We start from the raw sequence: 17,295 nt of genomic DNA on the forward strand, positions 1-17,295 counted from the left end.
CGCCTCTGTCTCATACCAAATTTGGGATCTGGGTTTAGAATAAAACCAAAACTGGGTTTAGAAAAAATTTTAAAAATTTAAAAATAAAATAATCTTTTAGTAATTTTAATCTTCATAGAGCCCACGTGAGCAAAAACATGGGATCCGTGTTTGGAAAGTCAGAATTTACCAGACTTATTAACGGTTGACTAACAGATGGGGTATTTTGAAAGGTTTTGTGAAGTTTGTGTATCGGTCAAACGGGTTAATAAACGTTGAATATGCGTTTGTAATGACCTCCCATAATTTGGGGGGTTTACTATAGTTAATCCTTAATTTTTCCTTTTTGTTGTCTTGTTGTCAGAAAATTCGTTAAATGATGATGTGACACACATGAGATTTGAGCTTACTATTATGTTATTTCATTATCTATTTACAAATTTGGTCAGGAGCCCTCATGTTGGGCAGATGAACGTATGTGATACTCACTCATACTTTTTCATGTAGATTACCATCATTGAGTGTCACTTGGTGTTATTTCTAAACCTGTCAACACTTTGGTTCATGTACCTCATCATCTCTGATAGGTCATGATTTCCTCTCCTCATAGCTGAGTGTACTTCTTGTTCATTTCCGTCATCTGTATAAATTATGGATGGTTAGTGTATATTTAATTTGTACGGTTTGAAAAATAACTTTTTAGGTTATTGGTTATATCCATTTTTCTATTGTTATTTACAACTATGATCCAACATATTTTATTTAATTAAAAGGCCTAGTGTATTTTGGGAATCTTGAGAGTATAGCTCTCGGATCTAGGTGTTATATTTTTTGGGATCCTCAAGGTACATGCCACTTTCACATGTCTTGATTTTTGGGCGGCCTCGCCCGCCAAGACCGTTTAGGCATGACCTAATGGGCAGGCTCGGGTCTTGACATTTGAAACCTCAGTCTAACCCGAAAAATTAAAAAAATCCGCAAAACTTGGCCCAAACCCAAAAATTTCATGTCAAGCTGACCCAACCTAGCCGAATGACAAACACTAGCAGCACCTTGCGCGAGCAGAGCTTAGCTGCCGTATTTTTCGACCACTTTGCTTAACCCGAGCGAGAAGTGGTGCAAGATCTGAAAGGAGATGTTTAAACGCCTTTTTAAATAAATAAATAAATAAAAATCTTCTAACAGGCTGAATGATGATCCCACCCAGCAAGTTCTGAACCAACCACTGCCATTACCCCCTCCCTCAAATAAAGACCTCTCTCTCAATTTCCTGCAATACAGAACCAAATGCCAAGTCATAGAGGCTCCAGAACGCAAGAACAACCACAATATACCATCAACAAAATCCACTTTTTTTTTCTTTTTCTTTTTTATCAACACAAAGAGTCATTGTCCCCTATCTGCTGCCGATTGGGGTCTACCAAAAATCACAAACCCACCCCTAAGAAAAAGAGAAAAAAAGAAAAGAAAAAGAAAATGGCTTTGTCTCCTTCCTCCTTCCCACTCTCCCTTTCTGCGAGTGCCCTGTAATCTAATAATTTGAGTCTAATTTACCCCTAAAATTTTATATGAATTTCTTAATTTGTCCTTAATTTTGACAGAAAATTTAACAGAATTAACGAAAATACTACTAATGTAATGCAATATCTAAATAAAGGACGATCATAACAATTTTTGGGATTGAAAAATGAAAACTAAAGTGGGGCCTTATTTGAGAGAACATTGCTACAATTTTGCCTTTATTTTTTATTTTTTAGGTTACATACATACTAAAAACACTTCTGATAAAAATTTATCAAACACTTTGACTGTTCACAACACTTTTTCAAATACAGTTAACCAAATGTCTAGCTGTTTATTCTTGCAGCATAGCAAAATTTTTTTTTTTTTTAAAGCACAGCAATACCAAACTAGCCTTTAATGCAGTTGCTAAAACAACAAATACCGGGATTTGATACTAATCAACGATTTAAAAGAAACGTAAATATTACGATAATGTCTAAAAAGAAACGTAAATATCAAGAAAACAAACGGTGCCCATGATCCAAAACCCTCTTCAAGATGCACTGGCAACTCCTTAATTTATTAATAATAGAGATCTTCAAAAGCACCAATTTTCCAAGTTTTACACTTCACATTCTAATTCTATATATTGGTGGCTCGGGCCATGACATTTTCATTTGGATAAGCCATCCATACTGAAACCTCTCTCTCTCTCTCTCTCATATGTCGACGGTTCTGATATGGCTAATTCTTGCTCTGCTCTGTCTCTCACTTGCTCCACCCAAATCAGGTAAACAAACCATAAGAAGTTTTCTGAGTTCCAAGCCCATACATACATATAATCAGTGTATAAGCTTCTTATCTTATATGCTAAAGATAATGAACTCACATGCTTATGTGGCAAGGCATGCTGAGCAATTTACAGCACTCAAATTTAGGCTGAGCACTAGAATGTTAATTCTTCTAACATTTTTGCTCTTCGCTAATTATGACTCTCTAATAAGTAAGAACAAAATAATGCTCTTTTCCAGCAAGCATACAGTACTTGTTTTTAATGTGTACGCGTAATGCGTTACATTGATCAGGTGCGGAGTTTGAGCAATGGTGTGTAGCCGACGAACAGACCCCGGATGATGAGTTGCAGGCAGCAATGGATTGGGCTTGTGGAGGAGGAGGAGCAGATTGCAGCAAAATTCAGGTGAACCAACCTTGCTACTTCCCAAACACTCTCAAAGACCATGCTTCCTATGCCTTCAACAGCTACTTTCAGAAGTTCAAACACAAAGGTGGATCTTGCTACTTCAAGGCTGCTGCTCTCATTACAGAGCTTGATCCCAGTAAGTCCTTCAAAATTTCTCTGTTTTTAGCATAAACCCATGAACAGTCATGAACAATCACATTGTGTTTTACACAGAATTTTCTACTTTTAGCATAAACCCATGATTGATCACATGTTCTTTGAGTGGAGAAAGTGTTGGTGGGTTGGCCATGTGAGATTTGGATTTGCCTTTTTTTTACTTCTTAGAGAACATATGAAGTAGCTTTCAACAGCTGGGCTTGAGTTGTTGGACAGGCCATATATTTCTTTTCTTTTTTCTTTTTTCTTTTTTCCTTTGATCACGCCAAAAAGAATGTGACCATAATTCACATGGGATCTACTAAAACTTGTTTGCTTTGTGATGTGTCTGAAAATACACTGCAGATCACATGTGCACTACTTGCATAGTTGATGTAAGGATATAATAGTCATTTTTCAAAATGTTTGCTTGCAGGTCATGCCTCTTGCCACTATGAGTTTATTCCCTAATTCAAAGGAAATGCAAGATCCCAGATGCCCATCATCAAATTTTAAAGTAGAGATTTGCTGTTATGGGAGCATACAGTCCTGCAGAAATTGTACTAGTTGGCAGTAGCAGAGTAACACTTTTTTTTTTTGCTGTGCCTTCAATTGTAAGCTTGCTCAGAAAATCTAAGTGAGAGTTCATTTTTGTCTCTAGTTATATTATACTTCAGCTTTCCATCACCATAAAACAGATGTGATGCCTGTGGCTGTGGGTGGTAATGTTTTTATTTCAGTTGAATTTGGTGTCCTGGTCTTTCATTTGTTGGACTAGAATCTGATGCTCTTTTACTCGAACACATAATCGGGGAGGAACTTGCCTATCCTAGTTACATTGTTGTTCCGTTTTTATCTCACTTTCGTGACTAATCACGCAAGGAAAGAAATAGAGAGAGGAGAGATTGTGAAACGGGAATAGAATAGGTAAGTATTTTCTCCTTTGTCGATAATACATTTCATCCCGGATCAAAAGCATGAATGATTATATAGTAACTCCTCTATGAACATGAGCCCTTTTCTTTCAGAGTATAATATGGTAAGACCTCTGTTTGAATGCACATTTCAGAGCAGTGACATCCTTTGTTAGAGGTCGAGCTTCTGTGAATTCTCATGTGGGCTTTGGGGCTCCTCAACGTGTCAGGATTTTTGGTTCTTATTGGGCCTATTTGATCATCTTCTTAACTTCTTAGTTGTCAGGCTCTCACTAGCATACTGGGCTTTTCTATCTGAGGTTGGACTGTTGCTTTCTGTATTCTGACAACCAAAAAAATATAACTCAAAACTCTTTTTTTTTTGGTAAAAAAAATTTTCATTCACGCATGCAAGTTAACGGGGTCTAACCCATTAGAAAAGGACATTCACTTAAAAATTAGTGGTTTCAAATTCAAATTCTATTACATCTTAGTAGTGTGTGTGTGAGAAATCTCCTTTCCTTATAGTTTAAACTATCGCTAATTCACACATGCAAATTTCATGTTCATTACTTTCTTCTGCATCAAGACGATTATGAAACATGTTATCCATGAACAATTAAAAAGTTAAAGAGCTCAAGCAATTGAGTATTATAATGCAACAACTGGGTCCAAAAATATAGACAGATAATCAGTAGAAGGGTGTTGGCAAATCGAAAAGGGTGGCAAGAGGGGCCTACATGTGACCCAAAATGCAAAACAGAATTAGGGTTTGGACCCAATTTTGAGTTCGCAAACCCAAGGCCTGCTACTTTGGGGAAGATGAGGACAAAATCTGAAAAAATGCAAAGGCAGAAATTTTGGTGCTGTCAGTCTCCCAAAAGCCGTGACATGGTCGGCGTGATGATAGGGAATGTACACACAAAGTCAAGGTTGCATTATGGCTTTGGTTCGCTCATTTGCTTGCTTCATAGAACTTTGCAAAATTAAGATAGGGACATGGACCATTCTAGTAGGGACTAGCAATAAGGGTTTTGTACAAGTTCAATTTCTGATTGTTGATGAAATACGACCATTACATATACATAGTTAAAAATTAATCATAAAATACGTGAATGATTGACTGTATAGTCTTCTCTTTTTAATTGGAAATGACCATGCTCTTACGTAATTTATCATGTGAAAATTAATGGACTTCATGATTTTGCTCGAAGATTTGCTTTAGCTTTTGATTAGTTGACTTGATTTATGGGTGATGCTCAACTGTTTATCCCATTCCAACCAAGTTTTCTATTGCAAAATGTTGAGGAATTATTCCAAAACTATAGGAGCTTCCTCCACCCAAAACTAGCTTGCTAGCCTGCTAGCTAGGTATGTGGTTGGGGTCCACCATTACCATGTTAGACAGAACATGATTCACTTCAAGAAAGTGTTGATTACTTTTGCTTCTATGAGAGTTTATGTTTACATGTCTTGCTTAAACATTTTTTAGAATTGTGTATAAGTAAGGAGCATTTTTTTTTTTTTTTTCAGGTTTGAGAAAAAAATAGTACATGATCATGAATGCGAGATAATGTTGCATGTAAAGGTCCACGTTTTCTCATTTTAAAAACGGAATCTCAATTTGCACGAGAGAGAGTTGAACGATTCTCCCACGTTTCGTTAAAATAAATTCCCACTCTTGAAGTCATATTATGTGTGTATTATATATGTATATGTATATACATAAATCACTGTCTACTTGTTCAATTTAATGGATGCAAACGATGAAAGCACAACAAGAAAACCATTTGAGAAGATTACAGGTCCTTTTCACTTAAGCCATAAGCGATGCTTACTTGAAGCAAAATACAACTCAAGCGCTCTCTCTCTCTCTCTCTCTCTCTCTCTCTCTCTGTGGACAAACACAAAATGCCAAATGGGGCATCGAGAAAGGGTGACTGAAGATAAGAATGTGGGCCATTAGGTACACTCACTTAGAGGGGACAAGGAAGCAACAAGATTCCCTTTTAATTAGATTTTGATTCTGCAAATTAAACATATATATGTTTAAGGCTGAGAATAATCACTTAAACATCGATACATGGGATTCAAAGGCCTGAAATTCTTCTGGGGTGACCCAAATAATCCTTCTTTGATTCGTCAATTAATTTATGCTTCTTCTAGAATAAGAATTTTGTGAGATTTCTGCTGCCCTCATCTTCTTATTACTTTCAAAGAAAAAAAACATTTGTATCTTTCTATTATATATTGGCATGCGCATAAAGTGATTGACTGAAACAAGTACTGCAAATACCAAGTCCCAACAAGGAGGAAGGAAGAGGAGAAATAAAATGTGCTCCAAAATATTCTATTCTTTCCTTCCCAATAGGGTTTATGAATTATAAACCAATACATAATATTGCTCAAATAGTGTCAAGATAGGATATTGCGGCATTCCTACTTATTGCAAATTACAATTTGATACATATTCAAAAATAATTCATTAAAAATTTTAAAAAAAAATCTTTACACATGTTGTCGACCTGTGATTGGCAAGGAAGTAGAAGCTTCTACTTTCAGAGAAGAAAACAAATATTTTTCGGTCAAGATTTTATTGATACAAGTATAAATTCACATGAATGTCAAAAGAAATAGACCAGAAGAATTCCCATAAAAGTAGTTTACAAAATACAATTATAGTATAAGAGCAACTTGGTCTTAAGAAAAAGAAAAAGAATCAGCATAATAGAATACAATAAATCAAATTTACAGATGGGATGAATGGAACCAGAAAAGGGAAGACAAAAAAGGTGGAGCGTGTTAGCTGAAGTGGAAGCACTATTTTCCTACGTCATCTAAATGCGTGACTTTAATTTTACCCTCTGCTCTACGCTCAACCGCGTATGTCACTATCTCAGATAACCAGATCAGGACCCATCTGCTTCAAAAACTAAACCTAAATTCAACTTAATTTTCGGTTCTTAAAATAAAATAAAAAAATTTGAGAGAGCGTTTGGTGTCCTATTTAAATAGGAAACTCAAAAACTTTGATTTTTCTTAAAAACAATGAGTTCTTAAATCCATTTTTAAGATTCAAAAACTTGTTGGTATGCAACTTGAAAACTGTTTTCAAATTTTAAAAATTTGAGAACTTGTGGGTTGTTAGAAAAAAAATGAAAAAATAGATTTTTTTTTGTTTTTAATAATTGGGGTGTTTTTTTTTTGTTTCTTAAGTTTGAGTTTTTAAAAATAGGTATACTAAACAAATTTTCTTTGTTTTAGACTCAAATTCTATTTTTGAGTTTAAAAAATTGAATTCAAATTGAATACCAAACAAACCCTAAATATTTTGACGTAGAAATAGTTTCTTAAATTGCTTCAACTGACCATTATACCTAGGTACCTTCTGTCACATGTTCAAGCAAGCTGTAAGTGATGAGGAGCAAGGCTGGCTTACTTGAAGGACCAAAACTCAATTAATTTTAGCCATTGGATTAGTTGATGATGAGATCATCAAGAACCTCTTGGGCATGATGTCATGCTGACTTGCTCTCCATGTGTTTGTGGTGAGAAGGAAATTAAACCAGGTCAGAGTCATATCTATAATGAGGAATTCAAATTTAAGCGCGTCAAATGGGTTGTGTTAACATAAAGTAATATGATATTTAGCAGCTAATAATGATCTACACAGATTCTAACTTATCTTGCTAATCAAAGGGTATATTGGTCTTCATGTCATAGTATCTACATGAAAAGATCTCACTTGTACTATTTTAAGCTAGAAAACTCTAGCTCATTTGTGAAGGTAGCATTAAATGAACTAAATAAATATTTATGTAATTTTTTTTAGTATAAGCGATTGAATGAGGGGGGTTTACACAAATATTAATTAGGTGTCTCGAATCTTTGCCTGCATAAGTGGAAGTAAAAAATTCAACTAACTGAGTTATACTCTACTGTCAATATTTATGTACTTTGTTTAAGGAAATGCTGGTTAGGTTAGGTTTGTGCATCTATTTCTTTTTTTTTCTTTTCTTTTTTGGGTCTTTTTTATGTTGTTGGGTTGGAGAGGCTTGGAGAGCAGAAGGTGGTTGTAATAAAGGGTTTTTTCCTGTAATTTCCCCAAGACCCAAATGCGGCAACTTGCAAACAAATCATAGTGGTATGGTAATTATGTAATTTTGTATCAATTATAGGGCTTGTTTTAATTGAGAATTTTTTTATAGTCCACAGGTGGGAATTTCTCTAAAGAGGACCCTGATCTCTTTTGTCTGTCTCACCGAGTCACTCCCCCACTCTCATAAAAGACTCTGGTATACAGTGCAATTCCAAGCTTCAAATTCATTCAACCAAGGTATTCCTGTCAACAAGATTTGATGTTTTCAAAGTTGGAATTCTTTGTCAAACAAACGGTCTAGCATTTATTAATTTTCCATTAAAATCCTCTGTTTTTCATTTGTAATAGTGGTCTTGCTACACTAGTCATTTTTTTGGGAAAATTTTGTGCTTTAAGTAGTGTTGCCATGGAAGATTCTCTATTGCTCAAACTGGGGTGGTGACGTTTCTTCAAGGTATATCAGATATGAATTTTGTTTTCTTTTTGGTGGATTCTATGATGCTCTGTTTTCATGTTCTCTGTTTTTTGCTGGTGAGACTGGCGCTTGAAGTTTGAAATGGCTTTCACAAGGCATATTGTTGTTTTATGTTCTTGTTTCTGTTTGAGATTTGATGACCCTTTTTTTATGATTTGAATGTTTGTGGAAAGCATCAAACTTTATCATTGGCTTGAAACAAATGGGTTTCTCACAGAACGAAAATTTGGATTCCAATTTGTTGGTGTTGGAGCCAAAGATTAAGCGCTTTATGTTTTGCTGAGCATATTGATTGGTCATTATTTACTTCCTTTGCTGATTTTGAATTCATCATGGCAATTTCTTCTGAGATGCATTTGGTTGGAGAGGCTCATACATACTTCTTTTAACTTTCGAAATGGAAAGAATGCGGCAACGCAAGATCATTAAATTGGTCGAGCTATATTGCACCAGAAATTTTGTGATCATTATCGATTCAAATCTATGTTTGGCAAAACTTTTTTACTTCTTTAGTTGTTTGATCATATTTATGGAGATTGGCCACCTATAGGTTGATCGCTTTTCATGTATACCATTTTAGAATTTTATATATTTTTTCTCTGCTTATCTAGGTAATATTCTCTGTTGTAAATAGCTTACATTGAATGTTTCCCAGTTTGATAAAAAAATATTTACCAGTATTTCTAGTACAAATATTTTAAAGGACATAGAAATCGAGAATTGAAAACAAGAACTAGAATTGTCAGAGAACAATTAGGCTATTCTACACTAGGCTGAAATTGTCCTTTATGGTTTTCCTGCAGATTATGCTGTGTTTTGCCCTCTTTGTTCCAGATATCAGTGTAACCAAGGTCTCTTGTTGTCATACAGATTATGTTTCTGGCAAGAGAATTCAAGGCCTCCTATGCTGCTGAAATGGAGACTGAATAACACCAAATAGAGGGACCGGACAAAGTCAACAATCAGACTATTCTTCAATGCAAGCATCAAAGCATCACAGAAGTTCAGGCATGTCGAACCGGTTGTGTTATCAGCCAGTCCAAGAAGTAGAAGCCTACTGCTTGCCTCGGTTCCAAACTTTGGACCCCCAGGTGCATTACAACAATGAGAGCAGCCAAAGTACCGTCTTCTCAGCTCAGAATTTCCATATTAAGTACTGCACTTTGGAGTCTTCCGCAGCAAATGGCAGCTACACTGTCTATAACTCCCCATCAACTGTCAATTTCTCACCCAACGGAAGCCCAATGTCACAGCAAGATTCTCACTCATATCCACCACCTGACCAGTACCATTCCCCTGACCAGAATTATAGCTCTCCGATAAGCGGATCCTGCATTACCGATGATGCAACCGACTTCAAGTACAAGCTGAAACAGTTAGAAACTGTAATGCTAGGTCCTGATTCCAATATTCTTGACAACTATTGCAGCACCTTTCAGAATGGGACTAGCAATACCCTGCCAGAAACGGATAGCTGGGGACAGATTATGGATTCAATCTCTAAAAGGGATTTAAAACAAGTCCTCATTTTCTGTGCAAAAGCAGTAGCAGATAATGATCTTTTACTGGCACAATGGATGATGGATGAACTACGCCAGATGGTGTCGGTTTCTGGTGAGCCAATTCAAAGGCTGGGAGCATATTTGTTGGAAGGACTAGTTGCAAGGAGGGCATCCTCAGGGAGTAACATCTACAAAGCATTGAGATGCAAAGAACCAGCAAGTTCAGAACTCCTCTCCTACATGCATATTCTTTATGAGGTTTGCCCCTACTTCAAATTCGGGTACATGTCTGCAAATGGAGCCATTGCAGAAGCCATGAAGGATGAAAATAGAGTTCACATAATTGATTTCCAAATTGGACAGGGGAGTCAGTGGCTCACTCTAATCCAGGCCTTTGCAGCCAGACCTGGTGGACCACCTCACATCCGCATAACAGGCATCGACGACTCCATGTCAGCTTATGCCCGCGGAGGAGGACTAAATATTGTAGGGAAGAGGCTATCTAAGCTTGCCGAGTTGTTCAAAGTGCCATTTGAGTTCCATGCTGCTGCCATGTCTGGTTGCGAGGTTCAGCTGAAGCATCTTGGTGTTCGACCTGGGGAGGCATTGGCTATGAACTTTGCATTCATGCTGCACCACATGCCAGATGAGAGTGTCAGCACTCAGAATCATCGCGACCGGTTGTTGAGGTTGGTTAAGAGCCTGTCTCCAAAGGTAGTGACCCTTGTTGAACAAGAATCTAACACAAACACTGCTGCATTCTTTCCACGGTTTGTGGAAACACTAAATTACTACACGGCTATGTTCGAGTCAATTGATGTTACTCTTCCAAGGGATCATAAGGAAAGGATCAATGTAGAGCAACACTGCTTGGCTAGGGAGGTGGTTAACATAATCGCATGCGAGGGCGTTGAGAGGGTGGAAAGACATGAGCTTCTTGGGAAGTGGAGGTTGCGGTTCACAATGGCTGGATTTACTCCATACCCTTTAAGCTCTTTGGTAAATGCCACCATCAAGACACTGCTAGACAACTACTCTGACAAATATAGGCTTCAAGAGAGAGATGGAGCTCTCTATCTTGGCTGGAAGAACAGAGATTTGGTTGCTTCTTGTGCCTGGAAGTGCAAACCGAGCACAAATTAAAGCATTTTTTCTTGGAGTGGAGGCAAGGCAAGCTTAGAATAGAACATGTTTTTTCTTTTTCAATCTGTTTGTACACTTATTAGCTGCTAACTGCTTATGAGAAGGGTGGCATCAACTGTGCACCCTTCCATAAATTGAAGTTAGCCGTTTTCTGTGTCCATTTCATGCCATCAGACCTTTTGGTTTGGATGGCTGAGAGAGAGAACTGATTTCAGGAGGCATCGGGTTTGTACATGGTTGGAGTAACCGGCACAAATGCTTCGTTTTCCCCCCTTCTTTTGCTGTTGTTTTTCTTTTCGAGGCAGTTTAAATTGAATAGAGTCAAATAAAGAGAATTGAAAATGATGGAGTAACCATGCATACTCTAGTTTGGTCTTCAGCATATCCAAGTTACAGGATTTTGAATCAAATACTACAAGGGTTTGTGCACAAAAACAGCTATCAGATATCAAGTGCCACTGAGTACTTGCTTAGTCTAATCTACGTCTTTGAGTTTATTCAATCCATATAAATAATTTACACAGCTATTGTTAGTCTTCCAATCTGCAGTTGAACACCATTGCCATTCCACCAAATCCTACCCTCCAACCAAGAGTACATTCCCCCACCGGCATCCTCTCTCCCGAAAAGACAAATAGAGGATGAAAGAATAAGATATACCCCTAGCACCAAGCAGGTCCTGATACATTAATACATTATTTAGGGTCTAGATGAATGTGGATCCAGCATTGCAGGTTAACTTTAGACAGGTTCTGCTTTTGGATTTTTTTGCTCCGGTGAATTACTTTCTGGACACAGATTGCCGTGAACGACCGTATCAATGCAGGCGTTGTTGCCTTCTGATTTAATTCCTGACTCGCCATTTTGCAATTCATTAGCCCTAGGAACAATTATATCAGGGGCATCACTTTCTTCTGTGGTACATGCTTTGCCAACCACTTGCTCATTTAATTTTCTTTCAGGACCCAGAGCAGAATCAACGACCATATCACAGCCAGCAACATCACTTGATTTAGTTCTTGGCTCAACATTAAGTTGCTTGTTTGGTTTATCTTCGTGTTTTGGGCTAGTATCATGGCAGACGGCATTCCCATCTGATGTAGTGCCAGACTCACCATTACGGGCCGTCGTAATCACATTTGATGCTGCTGCATTGTGGGTCACAGTCCTTGTGGGTGGCATATCATGATCGTGTTGCCCCTCATATGTGGCTATAACAACTTTTGAATCATGAGACGCCCTCTCTACATGTTTCTTAACAGGGCACCCAGGATTTGAGCATCTGTAGTAACTCCTATGCAATGCAAGTGCAGAAGCAGAGCAGAGTGAGCAAAAAATTACACCAAAGAAAATAGGACAGAAAAATTAAAACCAAGGAGATTAATTTCAAATTTTCAAAACATAAACAATCTCGTCAACATCCTTCTCCAAGATACATACCAAGGAAGACAAAACTAAATAAAACCAGAAGCAGGACATGTTTGAACAAAGCTTACAGATGCATAGTGAATCATTTACCCAGTTGCCCTATTGTCTAAGAAGTAATCGGATCTACTTCTTCCGATTTATCATCAAAGCAAGATACAAGACTACAGAAGTATATGCAAGTTAAATGAAGGAAAACAATGCCTTATTTGGTCTAGGCAGTTCCTGCATAGGAAATGGTTCCATGGAGGCACAAAAGTCTCGGCACGTGTGTATTTTATGAAAATTTTTTTATTAAGGCACTTTGACAGACATTGGTTTGCACCATTAGACCATATCCTCAATTAAGTCCTTAGTCCAGATCAGGGGTGTCATAAAGCATGTAAATTACTTCCACCGGATACTATCATATTGCTGCAGTTGCAGTTTGATGCTACTAAGCAGTTGCAAACTTGCAATGATCACTACATTTAAAATTTTCTTCCTTCCCCTTGCTTGCAAGTATCAAGCAGAAATATTAGGCTCACAGGCCAAAACTCTTAATGTAAACTTAGCCTGCATAAGCAGTGAATCTATCAAAACCATGATCTATACATTATTATATTTCCAAAACAAGGAGCAGGGTGGCAAAATTCAGGTACACACCTAATATAAAGAGTTAATACATGCTACCATTAAACTGATATGTACCTTGGATTTGGATTGCCTTTTACTAACTTCTGCCCATATTTGCGCCACCTGTAGCCATCATTCACTATATCAGCCTCACTCATAGTCTGAACAACAACACGCGGTTCACCAGCTGGCTTATCCACCGGAATTGAGTTGCCATTATGCTTTTCCTTCTTCCTGTTTTTTTTTTTTTTTTTTTTCCAGAATGGCAGTTAAACAAAGGTGAATACCATATACCACTACACACGAAAATCCAAAATAGCTAAGAATGAACATACTGTCTTTTTGAGTCTGGATCACCATCTCTGGTTCTATTTGATTGAGAGAGCACTCTCTGCACACCTTCATTATCTGCAACGGTTGATAGCTGAGAGGGATCCACTGGCTCAATCTGGTTAGATGTGTGGCCATGCACATCCGATGGTTTGCCTTCAAATACAAGGTCATCAAATAAAAATCAAACAAGATTGGGTACTGTAACCAGAACTAGATAATAACTAAGTTTCATTCTCACCTTCGACACCAGTTAACAAAAGCTCTTCTGGTCTTTCTTCGACAATGGACACGAGAAAACTAACAGCTACAGGGACGCTAACTTGAGCTTTAGGATGTCCATGCTCACCAAAGTAAACAGTATCTGTTATCTGCCCATTATGTGTGCGCTCCACTTGCCTCTTCACTGGACATTTTGGATGCGTACATCTGTAGTAACTTCTTACATATGCATTTCCCTTAACAAGTTTCTGGCCGTATTTTCTCCAGTGATAACCATCCTCTAACCCTCTCTCTCGTGCTGTAGATGGAGTGCTTCCTTCTTGACCAGATCGCAAGACAAGGGCAGAGGTTTCAGGGGTTTGTGGTGCTTTCTCAGATGTTAAAGACGTAACACTTCCTTCTTGATTTGATTGAGATGCAGTACCAACACCATCAGGCAGCTGTAACGATTTCTCAGGTATTAGAGACTGAACATTTCCTCTATGATCTGATTGCAGGGGACAGATCCCATTATCAGGATTTTGATGTGGAGCATGAATTTCACTATTTGAACTCTCTTTCTTCGGTACTATATCAGAGGCAATTTTATCTGTCCCAGGTTCCCCTAGAGAAATCATGTGAGCTTGATTCTTGTATCAGATACAGAAGAGCCTGCACTTCAACTCACGGTGCCATCATCACAATTGACCTCGGCCTCAAAAAGATGCACATACCACAAGTTGTTCAACTCTGATCATGGAAAGTAAGGACACGAATGGCGGTCAGGACTTCCTAGCTTCAGAACAGATCAGAACAGTCATAAGGTCATGTCCCAAGACCTAATTTTATTTGAACAAAGATCATGAACAGCACAATTGTATGGTTTTCAGGGGAAACAAAATTAATGAAAGCGGACTCTCCTATCAATGTGAAGGGATGTGCACATATATGCATATTTGTGCGTGGGTGCTCGGGTGTATACACGAATATATACTGTTTCAATTTGGTTTGAGCGTATTATTAAAGTAGTAGTAGAAGCAGTACTGGTACTTATATTTCAAAATTTGCCACTTTTTAGAAGAAGAAAAAAACCTCAAATTTGCCAAAAGAGGCATGAGAAACCACCATAAACAAAATTTCAAATCTTTTGTTCCATCTATTACTCTTAGGGGGAAAAAAATTACCACTCAATAATTACCCAGAAATATTTTAGAATATACCCTCCATCACAGTCAAGGAGAAACAAAAAGTTGATGGCTTTAAAGAATTTAACTATTGAGTCAAACAATCCTACTACTACTAGCTCAGTTCAGGAGAAGTTTTGGGTAACTGGAAGTAAAAAGATGGAAAATCCAAGGACTTGGCTACCCTCTATTTTTCACACTTTCTCATCACCCAAACAAAGCATATGCTAATTAAGAGCTACAACTACAGCAAAACAATAAAATTTAACGACAATAAAAAAAAACCAAATCACATGAGCTCAGGTCAATTATATTTAAAAAATATGAAAAAAGTTTAAATCAAATAATTATAATAATCATCTGCAAACCATCTATTTTGAAGCTCAAATTACAAACCCTATAAATTTCGCGATCAGGTGCTCCAATTCCACGTGAAGCCGCCGGCTTTAGATTGAATCAGAGCCGTAGATCACGCCGTTGCTGGGGATTGAGCTGAAGGTAAGGAGCTGGGTGCAGTGAGAGACGACGAGTCGAAGCTCTGAGGTTTTCCAAAAGTCTAATCCGTAATACGATGAAGGGAGAAAGAGGGGGAGGAGAAATTTGCTGGCTGCGACGAGGTGCAGAGAGGAATCTTTGTTCCCTGGTTGTCTGGGGCTTTGATTGGTTATAAGCCGTTGGAATCTTTAAGCAGGGAAAGCATGCGGGCCATAGGCTGGTTCTCCTTGGACTTGGACTTTGGTTTTTGGACCGTCATAACGCCATTTCCGGTGTGTAAATAAAACCGTGGCGCTTGGCCCATTTTAAAATCACTTTGATGCCAAATTTTATATTTTCTTTTCTAACGACGTTAATTTAATTATTAATTATTATTTTAATACAAGTCATAATTTAAATTACTTTAAAAATTAATATGATTTATGGAGGGAGAAATTTGAATTTCGATGGAAGGTGGCAGGTTCACTATCATAGCCAATGACCTAACGAGAAAGATTTTATTTGAGAATATATGAGTTAAGTCAATTGATCAAGACAGTGTGTCACATGAGTTCAATTCATCTCTCTATACATCAAAATAATTTAGATAATAATTTGAACTTGGAATATAGCACTTGGAAGTGCTCATGTGCTTTGTGAAGAAAGCATTAACAATGTTTTTAAAGCATACGTAATGGTTGCTCAACAATTTATTTCAGTTCAGTTTAATAGTTCAATTTATTGAACTTTTTTAGTAGTTATTGAATTGAACTGCACTTTCACTTACAGTGGTGCAGTTCAATAGCTTACAAATTAAAAACTATATCTTTTTAAATAATAACATAAAATAAAATGAATAAAGTTAATTACAATAAGAATTATACAATGAAAATGGTTTCAAATATATCTTTAAAAAGAGACCAATTTTGAATATATAATTTTAAAAATTAGTAACAAAATTTTCTTTGGTTGGTGATAATATTATATTAACATTTTTTATACGAATAATTTGGAAGTTGAGATTAAATGAGAATACATCAAAGCACTTCTTTTTCAGGTTATTGCATAATAAAATTGAATATGAATAAGAAAAATTGAATATGGTTAAGCATAATGATTTGTACTTGGTATATAGCACTTGGAAGTGCTCGTGTGCTTCGTGAAGAAAGCATTAACAATGTCTTAGAGCATGGAGAACTTGAGCCATGACCTTTCTTCGAAGAAGTAATTGCTCCAAACCACTTCACTAATGTTTGCAGTTGATATTGTTAATTAAATACATCACACGTCCTATTGTTTTCTTCAAGTCCTGCCAAAACAAAGACTTGACCACATAGAAATCAAAACAAAAAGACTTGACCACATTGAAACCAAAACAAAAAGACTTGACCACATTGAAACCAAGCAAAATTCTTAATACAACTATAAACTCTAAAATCTATAAATACAACTCTCCTACACACTCTTTACTCACAACTCTTTCACCACAAATTTTCTTGCTCAGTCGCTCCATAGAGAGAGGCTAGTATACAAATCAGTGAAAACTTTGAGGAAAAAAAAAGTAATAGCTAATTTAAATTAAATGTAATGGAAAAATTTTAAAGTAAATATAATGTTGTCTATGTGTTAAAAAGAGAGAGGTTGTGGAGTTATTATAGTGAGCCAACTTATTAAAATGAATTTCATTTCATAGTTATAAAATGAACTAAACTTTGCCACTGCAAGTCCAAAGCTCAATTTATTGAAATAAAATTGAAATAACCCTCATCATTGCGGATTCTCTTAAAATTTTGTTGTCAAAAACATTTATAATTGTTTTTTTTTTTTTGAAAAAACATTTTTAATTGTTTAAATTCGTTTGGTACACAGGCTTGGCTTGGACTGGCTTGGACTAAATTTAATACCATGTTTGTTTCATTTAATTCTAGTCTTAGATGTGATTGCTAATACCCGGCCCACCAAAAACACCTCCTTAGGAGGGGACTACTAATCCCATGTAGAAAGGGAGGATTAGCTAGTCCTATGTTTACCAATGTATGAGATGCATATATTATATTGTAATACTAATAACATATATTACTATTATTATTATTATTACATACACATATACTATAA

General features: G+C 36.8%; 3 protein-coding genes across 10 annotated transcripts; 2 read left to right on the plus strand and 1 right to left on the minus strand.

Moving 5' to 3' along the window:
* Positions 2,140-3,654, plus strand: LOC18784285 (glucan endo-1,3-beta-glucosidase 4). Its single transcript, XM_007217332.2, has 3 exons — positions 2,140-2,272; positions 2,568-2,819; positions 3,255-3,654. Exons 1-3 carry the CDS (start codon positions 2,206-2,208, stop codon positions 3,287-3,289), a joined length of 354 nt encoding a protein of 117 aa, XP_007217394.1. The 5' UTR covers positions 2,140-2,205; the 3' UTR covers positions 3,290-3,654.
* On the plus strand, positions 7,560-11,226 carry LOC18784027 (scarecrow-like transcription factor PAT1). 5 transcript variants are annotated; one of them, XM_020558896.1, is made up of 3 exons: positions 7,560-8,068; positions 8,180-8,285; positions 9,177-11,226. In XM_020558896.1, exon 3 carries the CDS (start codon positions 9,284-9,286, stop codon positions 10,949-10,951), a length of 1,668 nt encoding a protein of 555 aa, XP_020414485.1. In that variant the 5' UTR covers positions 7,560-8,068; positions 8,180-8,285; positions 9,177-9,283; the 3' UTR covers positions 10,952-11,226. The 5 variants fall into 5 exon arrangements, with proteins under 5 accessions (XP_020414485.1, XP_020414487.1, XP_020414483.1 ...); XM_020558898.1 differs by lacking the exon at positions 8,180-8,285 and having other exon boundaries at positions 9,110-11,226; XM_020558894.1 differs by lacking the exon at positions 8,180-8,285.
* LOC18782207 (WRKY transcription factor 1) lies at positions 11,278-15,359 on the minus strand. Of its 4 annotated transcripts, none has more exons than XM_020558899.1 (5): positions 15,103-15,341; positions 13,563-14,318; positions 13,327-13,477; positions 13,067-13,225; positions 11,278-12,245 (listed from the first exon to the last, which is right to left on the minus strand). In XM_020558899.1, the coding sequence occupies exons 2-5, from the start codon at positions 14,158-14,160 to the stop codon at positions 11,693-11,695; spliced, it is 1,461 nt and encodes a 486-aa protein (XP_020414488.1). In that variant the 5' UTR covers positions 14,161-14,318; positions 15,103-15,341; the 3' UTR covers positions 11,278-11,692. The 4 variants fall into 4 exon arrangements, with proteins under 4 accessions (XP_020414488.1, XP_020414489.1, XP_020414490.1 ...); XM_020558900.1 differs by having other exon boundaries at positions 13,563-14,361; XM_020558901.1 differs by having other exon boundaries at positions 11,287-12,245; positions 13,563-14,314; positions 15,103-15,359.

The sequence above is a fragment of the Prunus persica genome, chromosome G3, assembly GCF_000346465.2.
Source record: "Prunus persica cultivar Lovell chromosome G3, Prunus_persica_NCBIv2, whole genome shotgun sequence".
NCBI classification, from domain to species: Eukaryota; Viridiplantae; Streptophyta; class Magnoliopsida; order Rosales; family Rosaceae; genus Prunus; species Prunus persica.